Below are 17,900 nucleotides of genomic sequence, written 5' to 3'. Positions count from 1 at the left end.
GGGTTGATATCATTAAGACCATTTCTTATTTTACTTTTATGGGAGAAGTGTTTTTTTTGTTTTTTTTTTTACATTTTACATTTCTTTTGCCATTTGATTTTAAATTCTACTAATTTTCTGACTGTATAAATATGCATAACTTACAGCATACCTTATCTATTGTGTATTGCATAGCTTGTATCAGCATTTTGTGGTGCTTTTATATATTTTATCGTATATTTTGTCTGTTTCTAAAGTTCCTAAAGAATCTGCATTGTAGCCAGTACTAAACAAACTTATAAAGACCAGGCATATGCCAGTTAACATATTTTAAGGACTGCAATTATTTATTATTTTACAGTTTCGGGACATTGAGATCTAATTTTCAGCTAGAAGTCTACAAATAAACTTGAAATATAACCATCACTTAGGGGGCCTTTGAAATAAATGTGTTGGTATAGACATGATATAACTAAATCCTGATTCCCTCCCATGTCATTTGTAGTTTCCAGAGGGTTTCAGAGGGACTCTTTTGTGTGACTTTTTTTCCAGGGGGACTCTCTTGTGTTGGTAAATGAAATTATTTTGAACAGTACCACTGCTAGAACTTCCGGGTTCTGCTCACTTGGTCTGGTAGTCTGCTAGCTGCCCACATTTCACTATTCATGCAGACAGTAACCTGACTGAATCCCAAGTGAAGTTGGGTCAGCAAGTTTAAGCACCACTGTAACACAGAAAATCATCCAATTTTGAATTAAAAAAAAAAAAAAAATCTGAAAGCTAATAATGTACAAATTTTGTCACGTCTCTTCTAGGCAATCTGTTGAAACAACACAAACTTTTTATGCAAGAGGCCCCTTTCCTGATCAAGCACAGGTGTGGCAGTCGCCAGTAGCATCTCAGAGGTCTGTGACTCCAAACCGCCCTTCATTAACACCTTCATTGACTAGTGGAGGAATTGTGCGGTTTCCTTTTCCAGGCGATCAGATTACTTCCTCTTCAGTTACTGTAGGTGGAGCACCTTACATTGAGCTGCGGCATCATGCACCAAAATTACCCATTGGTACTACTTTTTCCCCTCCAGTCTCGCAAACCAGACCACGTTTTTATTTGGCAAGTGAAGGGGGAAATCCTCCTTTGATACCTGGGGTTGTTAGAACTGATGGAAACCCCATACAAATGCCAGTGATGAGAAACCCATTGCTGCAAGTTCAGAAATCACTAACTTCCACCCCTTTGACTCATCATGCAACACATATGGTTGGTGTCCAACAGCCACTTCATGCAAAAGTGGAAGCTATTCCTGAAATAACACAGCATCAGTCCAATTTGCAAACACCAGCTCCAGCTCTTTCTGAAGGAGCAAAGGAGGGAACATCTGCTGGTGTGGAGGGTGGAAGAGTTCATTGTGATGACCCCCCGGAACTTGATGTTGATTTTGACACACACAAAGATTTGGAAGACGATGATTTGGCGAATTTAAGTCTTGACGTGGCTAAAGCAGATGATGATTTAGGCAATCTTGATAACCTTGAAACCAATGACCCGCACCTGGATGATCTCCTAAATGGTGATGAATTTGACTTACTAGCTTACACTGATCCTGAATTAGATACTGGGGACAAAAAGGACATTTTCAATGAACACTTGCGTCTTGTTGAATCTGCAAATGAAAAAGCAGAGGAGGAAGCGTTAATGAAGATGGAACCTGACAGCAGCGATGCCAAAACAGACTGCCTTCCCAAAAAAATTCAGCAGGAAGTGTCAGTAAATGCAATTGTGGAAACAACCAAAGACAAATTGACTGGTGACTTGGGACTTGAATTACCTCATAGTGGAGGGGGAAAGGTAGCCCAAATTCCATCTACAGCTGAAACAAAACCTGCCTTCAGTGGTAATTTTAAACCAAAAACAGAAGATGGTGGCATGAAGTCTAGCAATTGTCAGTTTAGTACAAGTAATCAAGTGTCTGTTAAAATAGAACCTAGCCATGGCAATGATAAAAATGTGCTTGGCATTGGTTTGGTAAAGTCGGGAACTGCCCATAATGTAAACCCTACTCAAGCTACAAATCAAGGGGCTCCTGTATTCTCAAACCAAGACACTGCAGTTGCAGGCCAGAGCAGTCTAATACTTGGAAATTTTGAGTTAGATGATGGTGCTCTTGGTCTCCAGGGTGCTAGGCAGTCTCCTAGTGATGATCTTGATAAAATGGAGAGCTCCCTAGTAGCCAGTGAACTTCCCCTTCTTATAGAGGACCTTCTGGAACATGAGAAAAAAGAACAGCAGAAAAAACTAATGTCAGGACCACATGCAGAGGGAGTACCACAGCACCCTATGATCACTCATCCAACTTTGTCAGCTCAGTCAGGACCCCATATTCAACAGCATCAAGATTCTCACCAGGCAAATTTAGTAGGACTTGGACTTGTACCGAGACAGGCGATGAATGCAACTTCCCAACTTCTGAGTCCACAGCATCAAATACAGCAGAGAATTGCTGGAGCACCACTCAGCACTGTCATGGATTCTTCTCTTGCAGGGACTCCTAATCAAGCCCACTTATTAGGGGGTCAACACATGGTGCAAACTGGTATATCCCAAACTCAAGGTCTCACTCCAAAACCTATGATCGGGCAGCAAATTGGAGTGAAGCCACAGCAGCTGGTTATGCAGCAGCAGCAGCAGCAATTGACAAACAACATATTTCCCGATACAGGTACAACCATTACATGTTTTATTTTTTCTTATTTTTGCACAGTAGATGTAGAAACAAAATCTTACATAAGTGAAGATCATATGAAAATCAACGTGCACATCAGTCACAGAAAAGAGTACACTTATGCTACATACTGGCTAGCTGCAGGATTGTTTATGAAAAGAAAACTTTACCCTCAGAATGATTACTTAATATTAAAGAATCTTATCAAACTAGAATAAAAATATCAGTAAATTTTGCTCTTCTACATTGTTTACCTAGAGCAGTGATCCCCAACCAGTGGCGCGGGGGCAACATGTTGCTCACTAACCCCTTGGTTGTTGCTCTCAGTGGCCCCAAACCAGGTAGTTATTTTTGAATCCCTGACATGGGGGCAAGTTTTGGTTGAATAAAAACAAGATTTACTACCAAATAAAGCCTTCTGTAAGCTTATAGTGTGCATAGAGGCTCCCTAATAGCCAATCTTAGCCCTTATTTGGCACCTCCATGAACTTTTATGATGCTATCATTTCTCTCCAAGTTCGACTGTGGCTCACAGGTAAGAAAGGTTGGAGATCCCTGACCTAGAGCCACCATTTAGTGATGGACTATGTGCTCCCTCAGAGATTAACTGACAGGAAATAATGCAGCTCTAACTGTAACAAAAATGTGTCAGAGTAAAAGAATTTGTCCATTTATTGGCTGATGTGACCTAACATGTATGTGTGCCCTTGCTTTGCTTGTGTGCACTGTTAATTGTATGATCCCAAGGGGGAACCCTTTGTACTTAAAACGGAAACTTTCTAGTGAAATTTTTTTATTTAGATAAAATGGTGATTTACATGTACAAAAATTTGGCCTTCAACGTCTTTTGTCCAATTAAAATGGGTATAGTTTAGGAACTCAATTGAGTATCAGACCGAGGCATCTTAAGATAGAGCGGCAAGCAAAATAAGTTTGCTAATAAAGGAGGAAACAGACCTTTATCATGAGCTTTTGGTAAACAATGTTTAGGATGGTGGGTAGCACTCCTGCCTTGTGGCACTGTGGTCTTAGGTTTGGTTCCAACCAGGGCGCTGTCTGCCAGGAGTTTATATGGTTCTCCCCAATGTCTGCATGGGTTTCCTCTTCTCCACACTTCAAAAACTGATGAGAATCCTGTATAATCTTACTATATAAATAAGGGCACAAAAAAAAAAAAAAAAATTAAAGGGAAATTCTAAAAATTAGATTTACATATAATTACATATACTTTGGGTAGGGGCTTGTCTGTGTCCCCTTCTACCAAATCATGAGGCGCAAAGCCACAATGGAGGACTCTGCACTAGTGATACACTGACCCCCTCTGGTGGAGGAAAGCTAAGCACCCCTGAGTGCAGTCTCAGGGAAAAAAGTAGCGTGAAGTAATTTATGGCAATGGTACACACAGGGACACCTTTACTAAGCAATTTTGAGAAAAAGTCGATTTTTTTTTTCACCCTCCTAGTTATTTTTGAAGTTTATGAATGGATTTTTGCCAGTACATGAGTTTTCATATATATATTGTTTCCAAAAGTAACTCCCATAATTCATGATTTATTAACATTTAGTTAACTGTTTTTTATTTTGCAAAATGTTTCTATCCACAAATTTTCAAGGGGAAGTTAATCCCATCATTGTGTTTTACTTCAAGTAATGCTCCTACCTCAATGCTCTTAAAATGGCTGCTGCAGTTTAGAAAAGGGTTGCTGCTTTATGCCTGAGTTTCTGCTATTGAGACAGCTAAATTGGTTATTATAGTTTTCACAATTTACTTGTTTTATCTATTTACTGAAATTGAGTTACTTTGTAGCAAACAAACTTGCTACATATATTTATGACAGACGTGTTTCTTTTTCACAGATCTGGACAAATTTGCAGCTGATGACATCATGGATCCCATTGCAAAGGCAAAGATGGTTGCCTTAAAGGGAATAAAGAAAGTGATGGCACAGGGGAGCATTGGTGTCACCCCTGCTATGAACAGGTATAAATAAAATTGTCTTTGGACAATACTTGAAAAGTTTACCATAAATTTATTATAGTGTGATATTGGTAGTGGTGGTGTGGTTTTCAAAAATGGTTTTCCCTTGATTGTTACTGGGTTGTTCTGCAGCACCATATGCTAAATTGCAGGTTGAAAAGGAACAAAATAGAATGCAAATGGGGCCTGAAAGCCGCCTAAAACGAATGGTGTATCATTGTCATATAACTGTTATACAGGTCAATAGATACAGCAATCCTGTTAGAGTGAATTTAAGTTTAAATTGACCCCTTTTAGTTGTCTTTTTATAGGTGTTAGCATGCCTGCTCTGATGTTTACAGTCAATACAGAGCAAAGGTCGCCCGGCTGACTTTCTACTTTACTGGCCTCTTTCTCCTGCATAGAGCTGAAAAAAACAGAGAAGGAGACATCATTTATTTCTGTAGTTAAATTCTAAACTGCTCTAGTAGACTTGTATTGTATTGTATCATTAGGAAGTTAAAGGAACAGTTACACCAAAAAATGAAAATATATCAATTCATATAAATACCCTGCTGTGTAGCCAGGGGGCAGCCATTCAAAAGGAGAAAAGGCACAGGTTATATAGCAGCTTATATAGCAGCTAGAAGTTAAACAGCAGCTTATTTTTATAAACTGTAGTAGTGTTCCTGAAGCAAACATACCAGTTTTACAAGTGCAGGGCACCAGTAATTTATATTTGAATTACTTTTTTCTTTTTTTGGTGTTACTGTTCCTTTAAGAGAATGTATTGGTCTTGCACATTTCCTGTTTTTTTTCTGTTCTGTACTGAAATCTTGTAATGGGACCAAAATGGCTATTGTGGGTATGAAAAGTATTTGTTTTAGGGTGGTCTCCATCAGTTTTTGTCAGTAGCACAAAAAACAGTGAAGCAGATACTGTATTGGTGCTAGTTGTGTGTGTTTGTCATAATTCTAGATTTCGGGTGATAGAAGCTGTCTGAGAGCATTTATATAGTTTTTGTTTTTCTACTAACACCTATTATGGAAATTTGATCTAAGCAGCAGTTGTGGGGTCATTTGGAAAAGCTGGCTTGTTGTGTACCTGAGCAACAGTGACTTTTGATAATTGTCTTATAATGAATACTGTTTGTCACATTATAGCAGTGTACATGTCTTCTTCAGTGTCATTATAATTACTTTAATGTCACTATAATAACTTTGTTTAGTATATTGCAATCTGTAAACCATTTTGTCGCTTTTCCTGCTTTGTCATACAACAGGCAACAGGTCTCCCTCCTTGCCCAACGACTAGGGGTTCCTGGAGCACCTGAATCTAGCAGCCAAACACCTGCAGCTGTAGCACAGGTAAAAACTGAGAGGTAAAAAAAAACTTGTGAAATGATCTCATTTTACTCTTAGTTCAGAACTTATTTTGTTGCCATTTTATATCCAGGAAAGGTGCAGCATGGACACAGCTCAGCCACGTCCCAATCCACCTGCATTTGTTCAGGGAGTAATCAGTGAGTATTGCTATCTACGACATGTCCATGCTCAATTTTATTAAGACCTATACTAAATTCCGCCTTAGCTGTTTCTCGGCCTTTATATAAACATATGTTACATAGTAGAATGATTGTTCATCTGGTGTAATTTTTTGTTTCCTTTCCTTTTTTGATGGACCTCTCAACTACATAGATGAAGCAGATCAACGGCAGTATGAAGAGTGGTTGTTTCACACTCAGCAGCTCTTGCAGATGCAGTTGAAAGTCCTTGAGGAACAAATTGGTGTTCATAGGAAGTCCCGAAAAGCTTTGTGTGCTAAGCAGCGAACAGCCAAGAAGGCTGGTCGTGAATTTCCAGAAGCCGATGCAGAAAAGCTAAAGCTGGTCACAGAACAACAAAGCAAGATCCAGAAGCAACTTGACCAAGTAAGTGGTGGTGGTATTCTGTATAGTGCAGCACCTTCTGTTGCTCATTTGTTCAGTTCAACTTTGCTAAAGCTATATTTAACCTTTCTGTATGCTGATAATGTAGCACAAATCCTTGATTTATGTGAAATTGTTTTTTTTTTTTTTTTCTCTATAGGTTCGTAAGCAACAAAAAGAGCATACAAATCTTATGGCAGAGTATCGAAATAAACAGCAGCAACATCAGCAACAAAATTGTGGAGTTCTTCCTGTCAGTCCTAATCAGAACTCTCGTGTTCTAACAAAGGCACCTGGCCAACTCATTGCAGGACATGGTATGCCACAAGCAGGGTCTATACAACACAGTCAGCTGGTTGGACAGAGTAGTAGTCTTCGTAACCTTCAGTCAAGCATAACCATGCAAACCCAACAGGGCCCCTCCTATGTTCAACCCATACCTCAGCAGCACCAGGCTGGTAACACAGCACTTCCAGGAACTTCCAGTGGCTTTTACCCAGCAGCATCAACCCTTCACAACCTCAATCCTGATCAAAGGGCAATCCAGGAGAGACAGGTTCAACAGCAGAGGATGCAGCTGGCTCAAAAGCTGCAGCAACAGGGGTTTCAGATGTCACCACAAGGAAGTGTTCCTCAGGCAATGTTGGGCAAACAGCATGGACTAGTTGGAGATTCCCATGGATTGGTGGTACAGCAGACAGGTTCTCAGTCACAACAGTCAGTTGTGGGGAATTCCCTAGCTTCTGTGTTACAGCAGCACCCCACTCCGCAGCGACACATTTTAATCTCTCAGCAACAGCAGAGAGTTGTGGGATCCTCTCCAGTAGCTCACTCACAAGGTATAATTAATCAGAGGCTACTTTTGTCCCAGCCACAGCAGAACTTGCTTAGTTTATCCCAGACACAGCAGCAAGCTGGCGTCGGTCCTCCTGCTAGTAATTTGGTACCGCAGACGCTAATCGGACAGATCCCACCTACCTCCCAAGCCATTACTGGCCATCCTCAAAGTAATCTGAATGCCAAGGATGGTAATATGAGAGAAAACTTGCTGGTTCAAGAGGGCGAAGAGGTACAAAGTCAGCAACAACACCTTGGTCTGCAGCAGACCTCAACATGCAGTCCAGTAAGTCAAGATTCTGGTGATAAACCGTCTTGTGATCAGGGGAACAATGGCTCAACCATTTCAATTAGCCAAAAACCTGATACTCCACATTCTGACTCCATGGAAGATATGCAGCAGCCAAATGAAAACCTGGAATCTGTACAATCTCCATTTTGTGTCACAAGTCCAGTACAGCAGCCTGTGAGACAGCAACATAATTTGCCTCTTCCACCAACGCAACAAGCAGTACAAAATCTTGGTGCACATGGGAAGACTGATGATGTTCATCATGTTACACCAGAGACCTTCCATCCACCTTCTGTTGATGCACCGCAAAGTACGACTGGTGAGCAACAACAAAGTTTAATACAAGCGCAGAGAGTTGTAGGCCACATTCAGGGTCAGCCTCAAGTGAATGAAATAAATAAGGAAGTAGCTGGGCAACATCTGGTCACTCAACAGAGGCCCTCACTTGGTAGCCAGCTGATTACACATGCTCCTAGTTTTGCAGGACAGACAAACATTTCACTCATGAATCAAATTAGAGCTCAGCTTCAGGCCATAATTGCAAAAAATCCTCATTTGAGGCACTTGACTGCACAACAACAGCAACAGTTACAGGCAATCCTCATTCAGCGACACCAACAAACTCAGAATCAAGCTCTCAGGCAAGCATCATTCCAAGATTCAACCATACAGCCCACTCCAGTTCCAAGTGGATCATCTGGGGATCAAACACCACTGAGTGGAATGTTTCATGTTCGTCAGACACCATCATCTGCTACAGAACAAGCTCAGCAAAATTATGCTGAGGAAAATCACCAAGTTAACCTACAGAAATCCATACCAGAACATTCAACTGGAACACAGGTGGCTGGTTGTGGTGCTGTTCAGTCTCAGGAATCTACAACTACACAAATTTCACAGAATATTTCAAATTTTAGACATATGGGACACCAGTCCCAACCTCAGCATAAAATGCCACAGGTGCAGGGTCAACAGATATTGTCAGGTAATCATCCATACCAAATGCAGCAACCTCAGTTGCAACAGGATCAGCAAACACAAATTCAGCAGAGCCTCCAAACGCAAAATCAGCAAGGGCAGCAGCTGCAAACAACACAAATGCAACAGGTACAGTCTCTTCAGATGCAGCAGGTACAACCAAACCAAATACAGCAATTGCAGACTCATACTATTCAACAGGTTCCTGTTCAGCAGCAAATGCAACAGCAGTCAGTTCAGCAGGCACCACAGCATCAGATACAGCAGTTAAATCAGATTCAACAGCTGCAGCAAGCACAACAGCATCATTTACAGCAAATGCAGCAGACTCAGCAACAGAGTCAGCAGACACAACCACAAATGCAGCAGCAACCGGTGCAGCAAACACAACAGTTACAGCCACCACAGCAGCTATCACAGGCTGTGCAGCAGACCCCTCTGCAATTGCAGCAAACACAGAAGCAGGTTTTACAACAGATACAGCAACTGCAAGCAGCTCCACAACAGATACAACAAACACAGCAGGTTGTGCAGCTACAGCAGACAAAATTGCAACAAAATCAGCAGCTACAACAAACTCAGCCACAGTTGCTACAACAAGCTCAGCGGCAAGCCCAACAGCTTCAGCTGGCTCAGCGGCAAGCCCAACAGCTTCAGCTGGCTCAGCGGCATGGGCAGCAGCTGCAGCTGGCACAACGACAGGTCCAGCATCAGCTGCAGCATTTTCAGAAGCAGGTTCAACAGTTACAGCAGTCTCAGCAACAAGGTCAGTCCCAGCATCTGCAGCAGGCTCAGCAGCAAGTACAGCAGCTATTACAGTTGCAACTGCAGCTTCAGCTACAACTACAGCAGGCTCAACAACAGATTCAACAGCTGCAACAGGTTGAGCAGCACTCGTCTTCACATCAAGGTCCACAGCAGCCATTGCAACAGTCTCAGCAGCTGCAACAGACTCCACCTCAAATTCCTCAGCAGCTGCAACTCTCTCAACCTCAGCAACTGCATGTGGCTCAGCCACAAGCTCAGCAAAATCTGCAGCTGCAGCAGACACAGCAGCAAGTTCAGATGAACCAGGTTCAGCAACAGCAGCAACTACAACAACAGGTTCAGCAGCAACAGCCACAGCTGCAGCAGACCCAGCAACAGGTACAACAACTGCAACAAGCCCTGCAGCAGGGACAGCAGCAGCAGCTGCAACAGGCCCAGCAGCAAGCTCAGCAGCAGCTGCAACAGGCCCAGCAGCAAGCTCAGCAGCAGCAGCAGCTGCAACAGGCCCAGCAGCAAGTTCAACAGCAGCAGCAGCTGCAACAGGCCCAGCAGCAAGTTCAACAGCAGCAGCAGCTGCAACAGGCCCAGCAGCAAGTTCAACAGCAGCAGCAGCTGCAACAGGCCCAGCAGCAAGTTCAACAGCAGCAGCAGCTGCAGCAGGCCCATCAGCAAGTTCAACAGCAGCAGCAGCTGCAGCAGGCCCAGCAGCAAGTTCAACAGCAGCAGCAGCTGCAACAGGCCCAGCAGCAAGTTCAACAGCAGCAGCTGCAACAGGCCCAGCAGCAAGTTCAACAGCAGCAGCAGCTGCAACAGGCCCAGCAGCAAGTTCAACAGCAGCAGCAGCTGCAACAGGCCCAGCAGCAAGTTCAACAGCAGCAGCAGCTGCAACAGGCCCAGCAGCAAGTTCAACAGCAGCAGCAGCTGCAACAGGCCCAGCAGCAAGTTCAACAGCAGCAGCAGCTGCAGCAGGCCCAGCAGCAAGTTCAACAGCAGCAGCAGGCCCAGCAGCAAGCTCAACAGCAGCAGCTGCAGCAGGCTCAGCAACTGAAACAGGCCCAGCAGCAAGTTCAGCATCTACAACAGACACAGCAGCAGTTGCTGCAACAGGCCCAGCAGCAGCAGCTGCTACAACAAGCCCAGCAGCAAATTCAGCAGCGCCAGCTGCTGCAACAGGCCCAGCAGCAAGTTCAGCAGAGGCAGCAGATGCCGCATGCTCAACAGCTGCAGCAGGCACAACAGCAAGTTCAACAACTGCAGCAGCAGACCCAGCAGCAAGTTCAACAGCAGCAGCAGCAGACCCAGCAGCAAGTTCAGCAACAGGGCCAGCAGCAAGTTCAGCAGCAGCAGGCCCAGCAACAAATTCAACAGCAGCTGCAGCAGCAGCAGGCCCAGCAGCAAATTCAACAGCAGCTGCAGCAGCAGCAGCAGCAACAACAGGCCCAGCAGCAAATTCAACAGCAGCTGCAGCAGCAGCAGGCCCAGCAGCAAATTCAACAACAGCAGCAGGCCCAGCAGCAGCAACTTCAGCAAATGGTACAGCTGCAACAGGCCCAGCAGCAGCAGCAGGTTCAGCAACAGGCCCAGAAGCAGGTCCAGCAACAGCAGCTGCAGCAGGCACGGCAGCAGGTCCAGCAACAGCAGAGCAAGGAGCAGGTTCCACAGCAGCTGCAGCAGACTCAAGAACAAATACAGCAACATCAGATACCGCAGCTACAGCAGTCACCACCAGTAGAACATATACAGCAGCAAGAAATAGAGCAACAGAATTTGACTCAGTCATCGCCATTGCATCAGCCAAAGCAAAAAGAACAGCAGATGACCCAGATACTGGATACAAATCAGGCTGTACAGATGGAACAAGCTGAACAAAAGGAACTTCCTAAGCATACAGAACCGGTTATGCAAACACAGCACTGCCCCTCACAGCAGAATCCGCTTCAGCAGCACTCATCAACATTGTCACAGTTGCCATCTCATATGTTAATACAGCAGCAACTGCAACAAAAAATGCCATTGCTTCAGCAAGTGCAGCAAATACAGACTGTGCAACTGCAGGGTCAGTCTCCGCATTTGCAACAATCACAGCAAGTCTTGCAACAAATATCTATTCAAACACCTCAGACTTCCCAACAACATGTTCAACATCAGATTCAACAGCTACAACAACAACACATTCAGCAGCCTCAGAATTTTCAGCAGCATAATAAAGCACATGGACAATTTCAACATCACCAGAATGCTCAAGTGCAACAAGTACATTTGCATACTCAACAGCCAGTAAACCCTCTAGGCCCACAGACTGGCTTGCATGCACTAGAGTCACAGCAGCAGGTAGGCCATGCCCAGTGTCAGCAACTACAAATAAAAACCCAAATGCTGCAGCAGCAGTCACAGCAACTGCAGCAACTTCAGTTGCAGCTTAACCAGCCTCCGCAGATGACTATACAAAACCAAGCTAACCAAGTTAAGCATCAGACTCTCAGCAGCCAGCCAGCACAGCAGCAAACAAACCAACAAATGCCACAACAATCACAGATGAGGCAGTCACTGTCCATTCATCCACCACATACTCCGCATTTAAAGCAGAATCAAACTCAACAGTTGCAGCAGCAAAAACTACAGCAACTTCAGCCACATCAGATTCAACAGGTGCAGCAGATTCTGCAGCTGAAACAACAGATGCTTAATCAACCTCCCCAGAAGCAACTTCAGCTACAACAGCAAATTCAAATGCACTTGCAACAGTTGCGTCAACAAGCACACCTGCAAATAGAGCATCAGGAACCAAAGAGAAAGACACAAGAGTCTACGGCTGTATGCCCACAGCCTGTACCAACTTCACAGACTACAAAGAATAAATCCTCAGAGGAGCATGGCGGTATCATAAAGCCGGAGAATAATCTTGCTGCAGTCAAACTTTGTTCTAGTAATCTTTCACCACCATCCAGGGATGGTCCGAACCCAGATTCCTCATCCTCCATAGAGGCCTCTTCAGCCTCACCCATGTTAAGTAGTGTGCATGAGTCTGATGCAAAACCTGCTAATACCGCCAGCTTTTTGCCCAAAGAGCAGCCCAAAGAATCAGAACCATCAAATGACATAAGTTGTCAGCAATCTCCTGCAACCGGAGACATACATTCTGATAGCCAGGTAGAGAAACCGGGCCAAATAACAGAAAGTGATGCTGGAAAAGAATCTAACACAAAATCATTGACTAATCCAAATTCCCATTTAGAAAATGGGGAAATGGCTGACTTTCCCAAGTTCCTTAAACAGGAGCCCATAGAGCTTGGAGTATCTGTTCAGCAGGACTTGAAGAGTGAGGCAAATTGTGATAATACATCCCTTGGGGCCAAAACAGAGGCTGGTCATCTCTTGCTTCAGAAATTGCTGCGTGCCAAGACATGTCAGCTTGCTACCCAACGCTCAGCAGATCCTCTTCATTCAGATATAAATGGTCATATTGACAACAAATTAACTGTTCTTGAACAGAAACTGAAAGCTGCTTCACGGAATCAGGAGGTTAGTTTCTTGCCATATGTATGTTGTATTGTTTTGTGTTGCCTGAAAATGAAAGTACTGAGCTTGATTGATGGTGGGACATTGTGTATTACAGGACATTGCTGCAAAGAAGGCTGTCCCTAAACCTAAGAGGACACAGAAGACAAATGAGAGGGTACCTAACTCTCGTAAAAAAATTCGTAGAGAGGATAGTATCAAATCTCCCGATGCCATTATGAAACAGCTAAAGCAGGTACTTCTCGTATTTTTTTTTTTTTTTTGCGGGGGTGGGGGGGGGTTCTTTTCTGTTGCTAGGGTCTGGTTGCAGTGGTGTTGATTGATAGTCTAAAATTTATCCTCACAAGTTAATCTACATTCGGGCTGATGGGATCAGTGTCTTCCCTGTCCAGTTGCATAACTAGAAAGGAAGCAGACCCCTGTGGTCTTAGGGGGGCCCATGTATGACCTGCAGGTTGCCAGCGACCCAAGTTTGTTTTTACTCATCACAGGTCATCTGCCATTTCCAGTGGAGGGCCCAAAAAAAATATTTGCAGGGGGGGGCAGTGCTGCCTTAGTGATGCAACATTGTGATAAGGAAAATGTGATGCATTTGATTTGACTTTTGAAACATTGTAGCATGTCAGCTCTTTTCCAGCCAGAACTATTTCCCACAATGCCTTCAACCAGCAGTGTAGAAAATAACTAATTTTTTTTTGCAATTGGTCTTCATTTTTTTTTTTTACATTTTTAGTTTGTTAGCGATTTTACTTTTTGTTCAGCAGCTCTCCAGTTTATAGTTTCAGCAGCTATCTGGTTACCTTAGCAACCAGGGAGTGATTTGGATGAGAGACTGGCAAATGAATAGGGGAGGAACTGAATTGAAAAATAAGCTATTAAATGTTACAATAACAATAAAATTGTAGCCTCACAGAGCAGTAGTTTTTTTGGCTGCCAGGGTCAGAAATCCCCCATTTGAAAGCTGCAAAGAGTTAGAAGAGGAAGGCAAATAATTTAAAAACTAAAAAAAAAATAATGTAGACTAAATGAAAAGTTGCTATGAATTGGCCTTTCTATAACATACTAAAAGTTAACTTAAAGGTGAACCACCCCTTTAAGTGCAAAAAACTAAGTGTAATTGCCAAACAGAGACTTTTTTTAACATAGGGGCTATCAAATTATAGCTCTCATTGGCACCTCCAGAAACATTTTTCATGTTTGTGTTGCTCTTCAAAACTTTTTTTTCATTTGAAATTCATGTGGCTCACGGGTATAAAAGGTTCGGGATCCCTGGATTAGACTAAAGCAACTGGACTTGCTGAGTAATCTTGCAAACGTTTCAACACTTATTTGTGCAACTTGTTCAGTTTAACTAGGCAGTGTATTTATATGTCATAGTTTGTTTTTTTAATCTAGTTTTTTCTTTGTTTTGTAGGAACTATCTCTGTTACCACTTGTGGAGCCTTCAATCACAGCCAATTTCAGCCTTTTTGCTCCATTTGGTAGCAGCAGCCCTGTTAATGGTAAATGCCCTCTTAAAGGATCTTTTGGCAGTGGAGCCCTGGAGAGCATCCCAGACTACTACACACAGCTGCTTAGTAAGGTATGTGCTCTGTTTTGCTGAACTGAGAACAAATGTTAAATGAAAGAGACATATGTAAAGATTTCAGAATGCCTTTTGGAAATGTTATTCCTACCATGCTCATACATTATTCTATTGTTTTTAAGAATAATCTTAGTAACCCTCCTACACCTCCAAGCTCGCTGCCACCCACTCCACCTCCCTCTGTGCAGCAGAAAATGGTTAATGGGGTTACAGCAGCAGAAGATCTGAGTGATGCAAAGAAAGAAGCTGAAAGCAGTGCAGAAACCGAGGATAAGAAAGGTGAGCTTTTCAAAATGTAACGGCTTACATTTACATTTTTGGTCTACTTTAATTTATTCTTTATTGCTGAATCTCGCTATATATTGCTTGAAACTGTGCAAATTGACTACCCTTTGCAGTTGGTGTTAGGTTTGTCCTTACTCTGGGGCAATGTGTTTTATTGTATCCTTGTTGTAAATGTTCCATCATGAACAATATCTCTGCTGTTAAGGTACAGTTGAACGTAGCCTGGACCTGTTGGCAGCATTACCTACTCCCCCACACAATCAATGTGAAGATGTCCGGTAAGTAAGCAAAGTCATATTTTCTAAGGATTTAAAAAGGAATCTGTGCATTGCATTTCTCTAGAAATGACCTTTCAGTATTTCAGGAAGCAGCATTTTGCCTTTTTTGCATTTATCTTACACCTAGTATCCACTAGCACTTTTTGGTCAGGAGTAAAGGGCTTGCTTTAAAATTCCTTCGCTCAGTGGTTGTTCCCAAGCTCGAGACAACAGCACACATAGAATCTGCATGTTTGCAGCACCCTGAAGTTGCATTTTTGGCCTTGCAAAAAAAAAAAAAAAAGTCAGGCATTACTATCCTATCTGTCTGTCTGTCTTTCTATAAAAGATATAACACAAGCCATGAATTTCCTGTAAATTATATCCTTATAAATGGTGCTTGTTAATGTCATCAGTTATAATTGGTGCTTAGTGATGTAATTTCTGTCACATGACATGTGAATTATAATAATGTACCCCGTATTGTAAAATATGAGTTCCAAGGCCTGTATAAAAGCACTCTGCCCTTAATATCCTAATATCCTTATATTTTACAATACTGTAACATGTACATATGTATCTATTGCAAAATCAGTTAATTCTTCTATCAACCCTTTCTTATGCCTGTGTTTTGCATGTGTTTATTTGACACTTACATTTGCAAATATTTACAGGATGGAGAGTGATGAGGAAAGTGATGTACCAGATAGCATTGTGCCAGCCTCGTCCCCAGAGAGTGTCCTTGGAGAGGAAACTCCAAGGTTCCCTACACTCTGTGAAGTGAAGGAAGAAGAGGAAGAAAGAGCCTTGTCTCCTGTCATTCCTCTAATTCCTCTTTGCTCTATACCAGGTTAGTGCTTATATGTGCCTCTTCAGAAATCTGTTGCATGTGGTAATTCTAAGTGCTCAGAGGGTTTTCCCCAGAAGTTTCTAATAGAATTGGATTCCAGTTTACGTGTGTATATAGCTGCATAAAATCTTGTAATAGCTCTGTTTAACGTAACTTTTTTTTTTTTTTTTTTTTTTTGAGGATGACCCCTTTATTCTTATGGTAATTGCTGGGTGGAGCAGTCATATGTCACAGCTTAAGCGCTTCCTTTCTATTTTGGTGTTAAAAAAAGAAAATCTGTGGGTGGTCTCATGATTTTATATATTTTAAAGCTTTCTTACTACCCACCCTCATTTGTAGAGGTACAGGTAGAGTCTAGTTATGTAACCTCTACAGGATTGATGAAGGAGGAGATCAGAAATTTTAGTCCCTTTTTATAAGTGCCTCAGACACTAAGATTGCCTAGTATCAGATACTTATAGCAGCCAATAAGATGCTGGCTATTAAACAGGTGACCAGTAAATCCTACCTGCTGATTGGTTGCTATTGGTTAATGCACCTGGGCAAACTTTTATTGCATAACCCCCTGAGTAACCAAACTAAAAAAAGCTTCTTACTACTTACTAATAAACTGGAGGCATTTTCCTGTCTGCTAGTATACCTATTATCTTTTGTTTGATAAAAGGAGCAGGAGAAAGATATTATGAGCAGATGATCTGCATATATGTAGCTGATATACATTTGCTATAGTTGTTTCCAGTAACGCCTATTTTATATTTTGCAACAGTGTTCCCAGATGTGAAGCCTACTGAGACATTGGAAGCTATACCAGAGCATTCTGGAAAGACGCTTGTGACTTCTGCTGGGGGAACTGTTTCATGGGAGAAGTCAAAGGGCAGTGAAGTGTCTGTTATGCTTACAGTGTCAGCGGCAGCGGCAGCAGCTAAGGTACAAGTTGCATTATAAAACACTGCAGACTTCAATTCTTAAGGGTTTATCCATTATTTACCAGTTGATTTTTGTGCTCTTCCCCTATAGAGTTTAAACGGTGTTGTTGCAGCAGTTGCTGATTTGCTGAGTATCAAGTTACCAAGTTCCTATGAGGTACTTTTTCCAGAGAGGGGTCTTAAAAGTACTGTACAGGTAAAGAAGCCTGAAGATCCCTCCACAGATGGTAAGCAACAGGTGCTACGTAGCATTGTGTACTCAATAGATTGGTTGCACATGGAAGGTTTTTAAAGGGATTCTGTCACAATTTTTACGGTGTAGTTTTTATTTCTAAATTACGCTAATTATATAGCAAATAATTCACTCTACCTTTTGATATTTTATTCTTGAACCAACAAAAGTGTTTTGTTTTTTTTTAGTTGTAATATTTATGCATTGGAGGCCATCTCAGTGCATTGTGCCTGATTCTGAGCTAACAGAAGGAGCCAGCGCTACACATTAAAACCGCTTTCAGATAACCCATTGTTTCTCCTACTCCCATGTAACTGAAGGAGTCATGAGCCAGACCTGGATTTTTTACTAATGAGTTTTATTCTGATAAATACCACTTTTAAGCAATACAGGTGTCGGGGAGCTGTGAAAGCGTGACTGAAGTTTATCAGAACACAGGTCACATGGCTGTGGCAGCCTGGGAAATAAAGAACATGGCTAGCCCCATGTGAAATTTCTAAATTAAATATTAAAAAAAAATCTTCGTAAATAGTGATCCTCTATGTGGATATACCTAGATCTCAAATATTTCAGATAATTGATCCTATACCTGCTGTAAGTATTTTGTGAACTAATGTAGCTCTTCTTTATTCATTTTTAGGTGAGAAGGAAAGGTCTCAACTGGGGAAGGCGGAAAACAGTACCGATTGGCTGAAACAGCTTGACGCGGTGCTTCCAGGCTATACGCTAAAGAATGAGCTAGACATACTTACTTTGTTAACACAGGTATGTGTTGCTCTAGTATTA

The 17,900-nt window shown here is 42.4% G+C and overlaps 1 protein-coding gene across 6 annotated transcripts in view; it reads left to right on the top strand.

The window, feature by feature from the left end:
• kmt2d (lysine methyltransferase 2D) overlaps window positions 1–17,900 on the top strand; it is a 73,140-nt gene that overhangs the window by 45,268 nt on the left and 9,972 nt on the right. For 4 of the 6 annotated variants that reach the window (XM_031897153.1, XM_031897154.1, XM_031897151.1 and 1 more), the window contains 14 exons: window positions 795–2,698; window positions 4,559–4,682; window positions 5,941–6,025; window positions 6,114–6,180; window positions 6,356–6,588; window positions 6,746–12,982; window positions 13,077–13,214; window positions 14,394–14,561; window positions 14,687–14,843; window positions 15,055–15,127; window positions 15,781–15,956; window positions 16,723–16,883; window positions 16,974–17,109; window positions 17,755–17,879. In XM_031897153.1, the coding sequence (XP_031753013.1) occupies window positions 795–2,698; window positions 4,559–4,682; window positions 5,941–6,025; window positions 6,114–6,180; window positions 6,356–6,588; window positions 6,746–12,982; window positions 13,077–13,214; window positions 14,394–14,561; window positions 14,687–14,843; window positions 15,055–15,127; window positions 15,781–15,956; window positions 16,723–16,883; window positions 16,974–17,109; window positions 17,755–17,879 (9,784 nt within the window). The remainder of the gene's footprint in view (window positions 1–794; window positions 2,699–4,558; window positions 4,683–5,940; window positions 6,026–6,113; window positions 6,181–6,355; window positions 6,589–6,745; window positions 12,983–13,076; window positions 13,215–14,393; window positions 14,562–14,686; window positions 14,844–15,054; window positions 15,128–15,780; window positions 15,957–16,722; window positions 16,884–16,973; window positions 17,110–17,754; window positions 17,880–17,900) is intronic. The other 2 variants (XM_031897155.1, XM_031897152.1) reach the window with 1 other exon arrangement.

The sequence above is a fragment of the Xenopus tropicalis genome, chromosome 2, assembly GCF_000004195.4.
Source record: "Xenopus tropicalis strain Nigerian chromosome 2, UCB_Xtro_10.0, whole genome shotgun sequence".
NCBI lineage: Eukaryota > Metazoa > Chordata > Amphibia > Anura > Pipidae > Xenopus > Xenopus tropicalis.
This window is presented reverse-complemented; position numbering and strand designations above follow the sequence as displayed.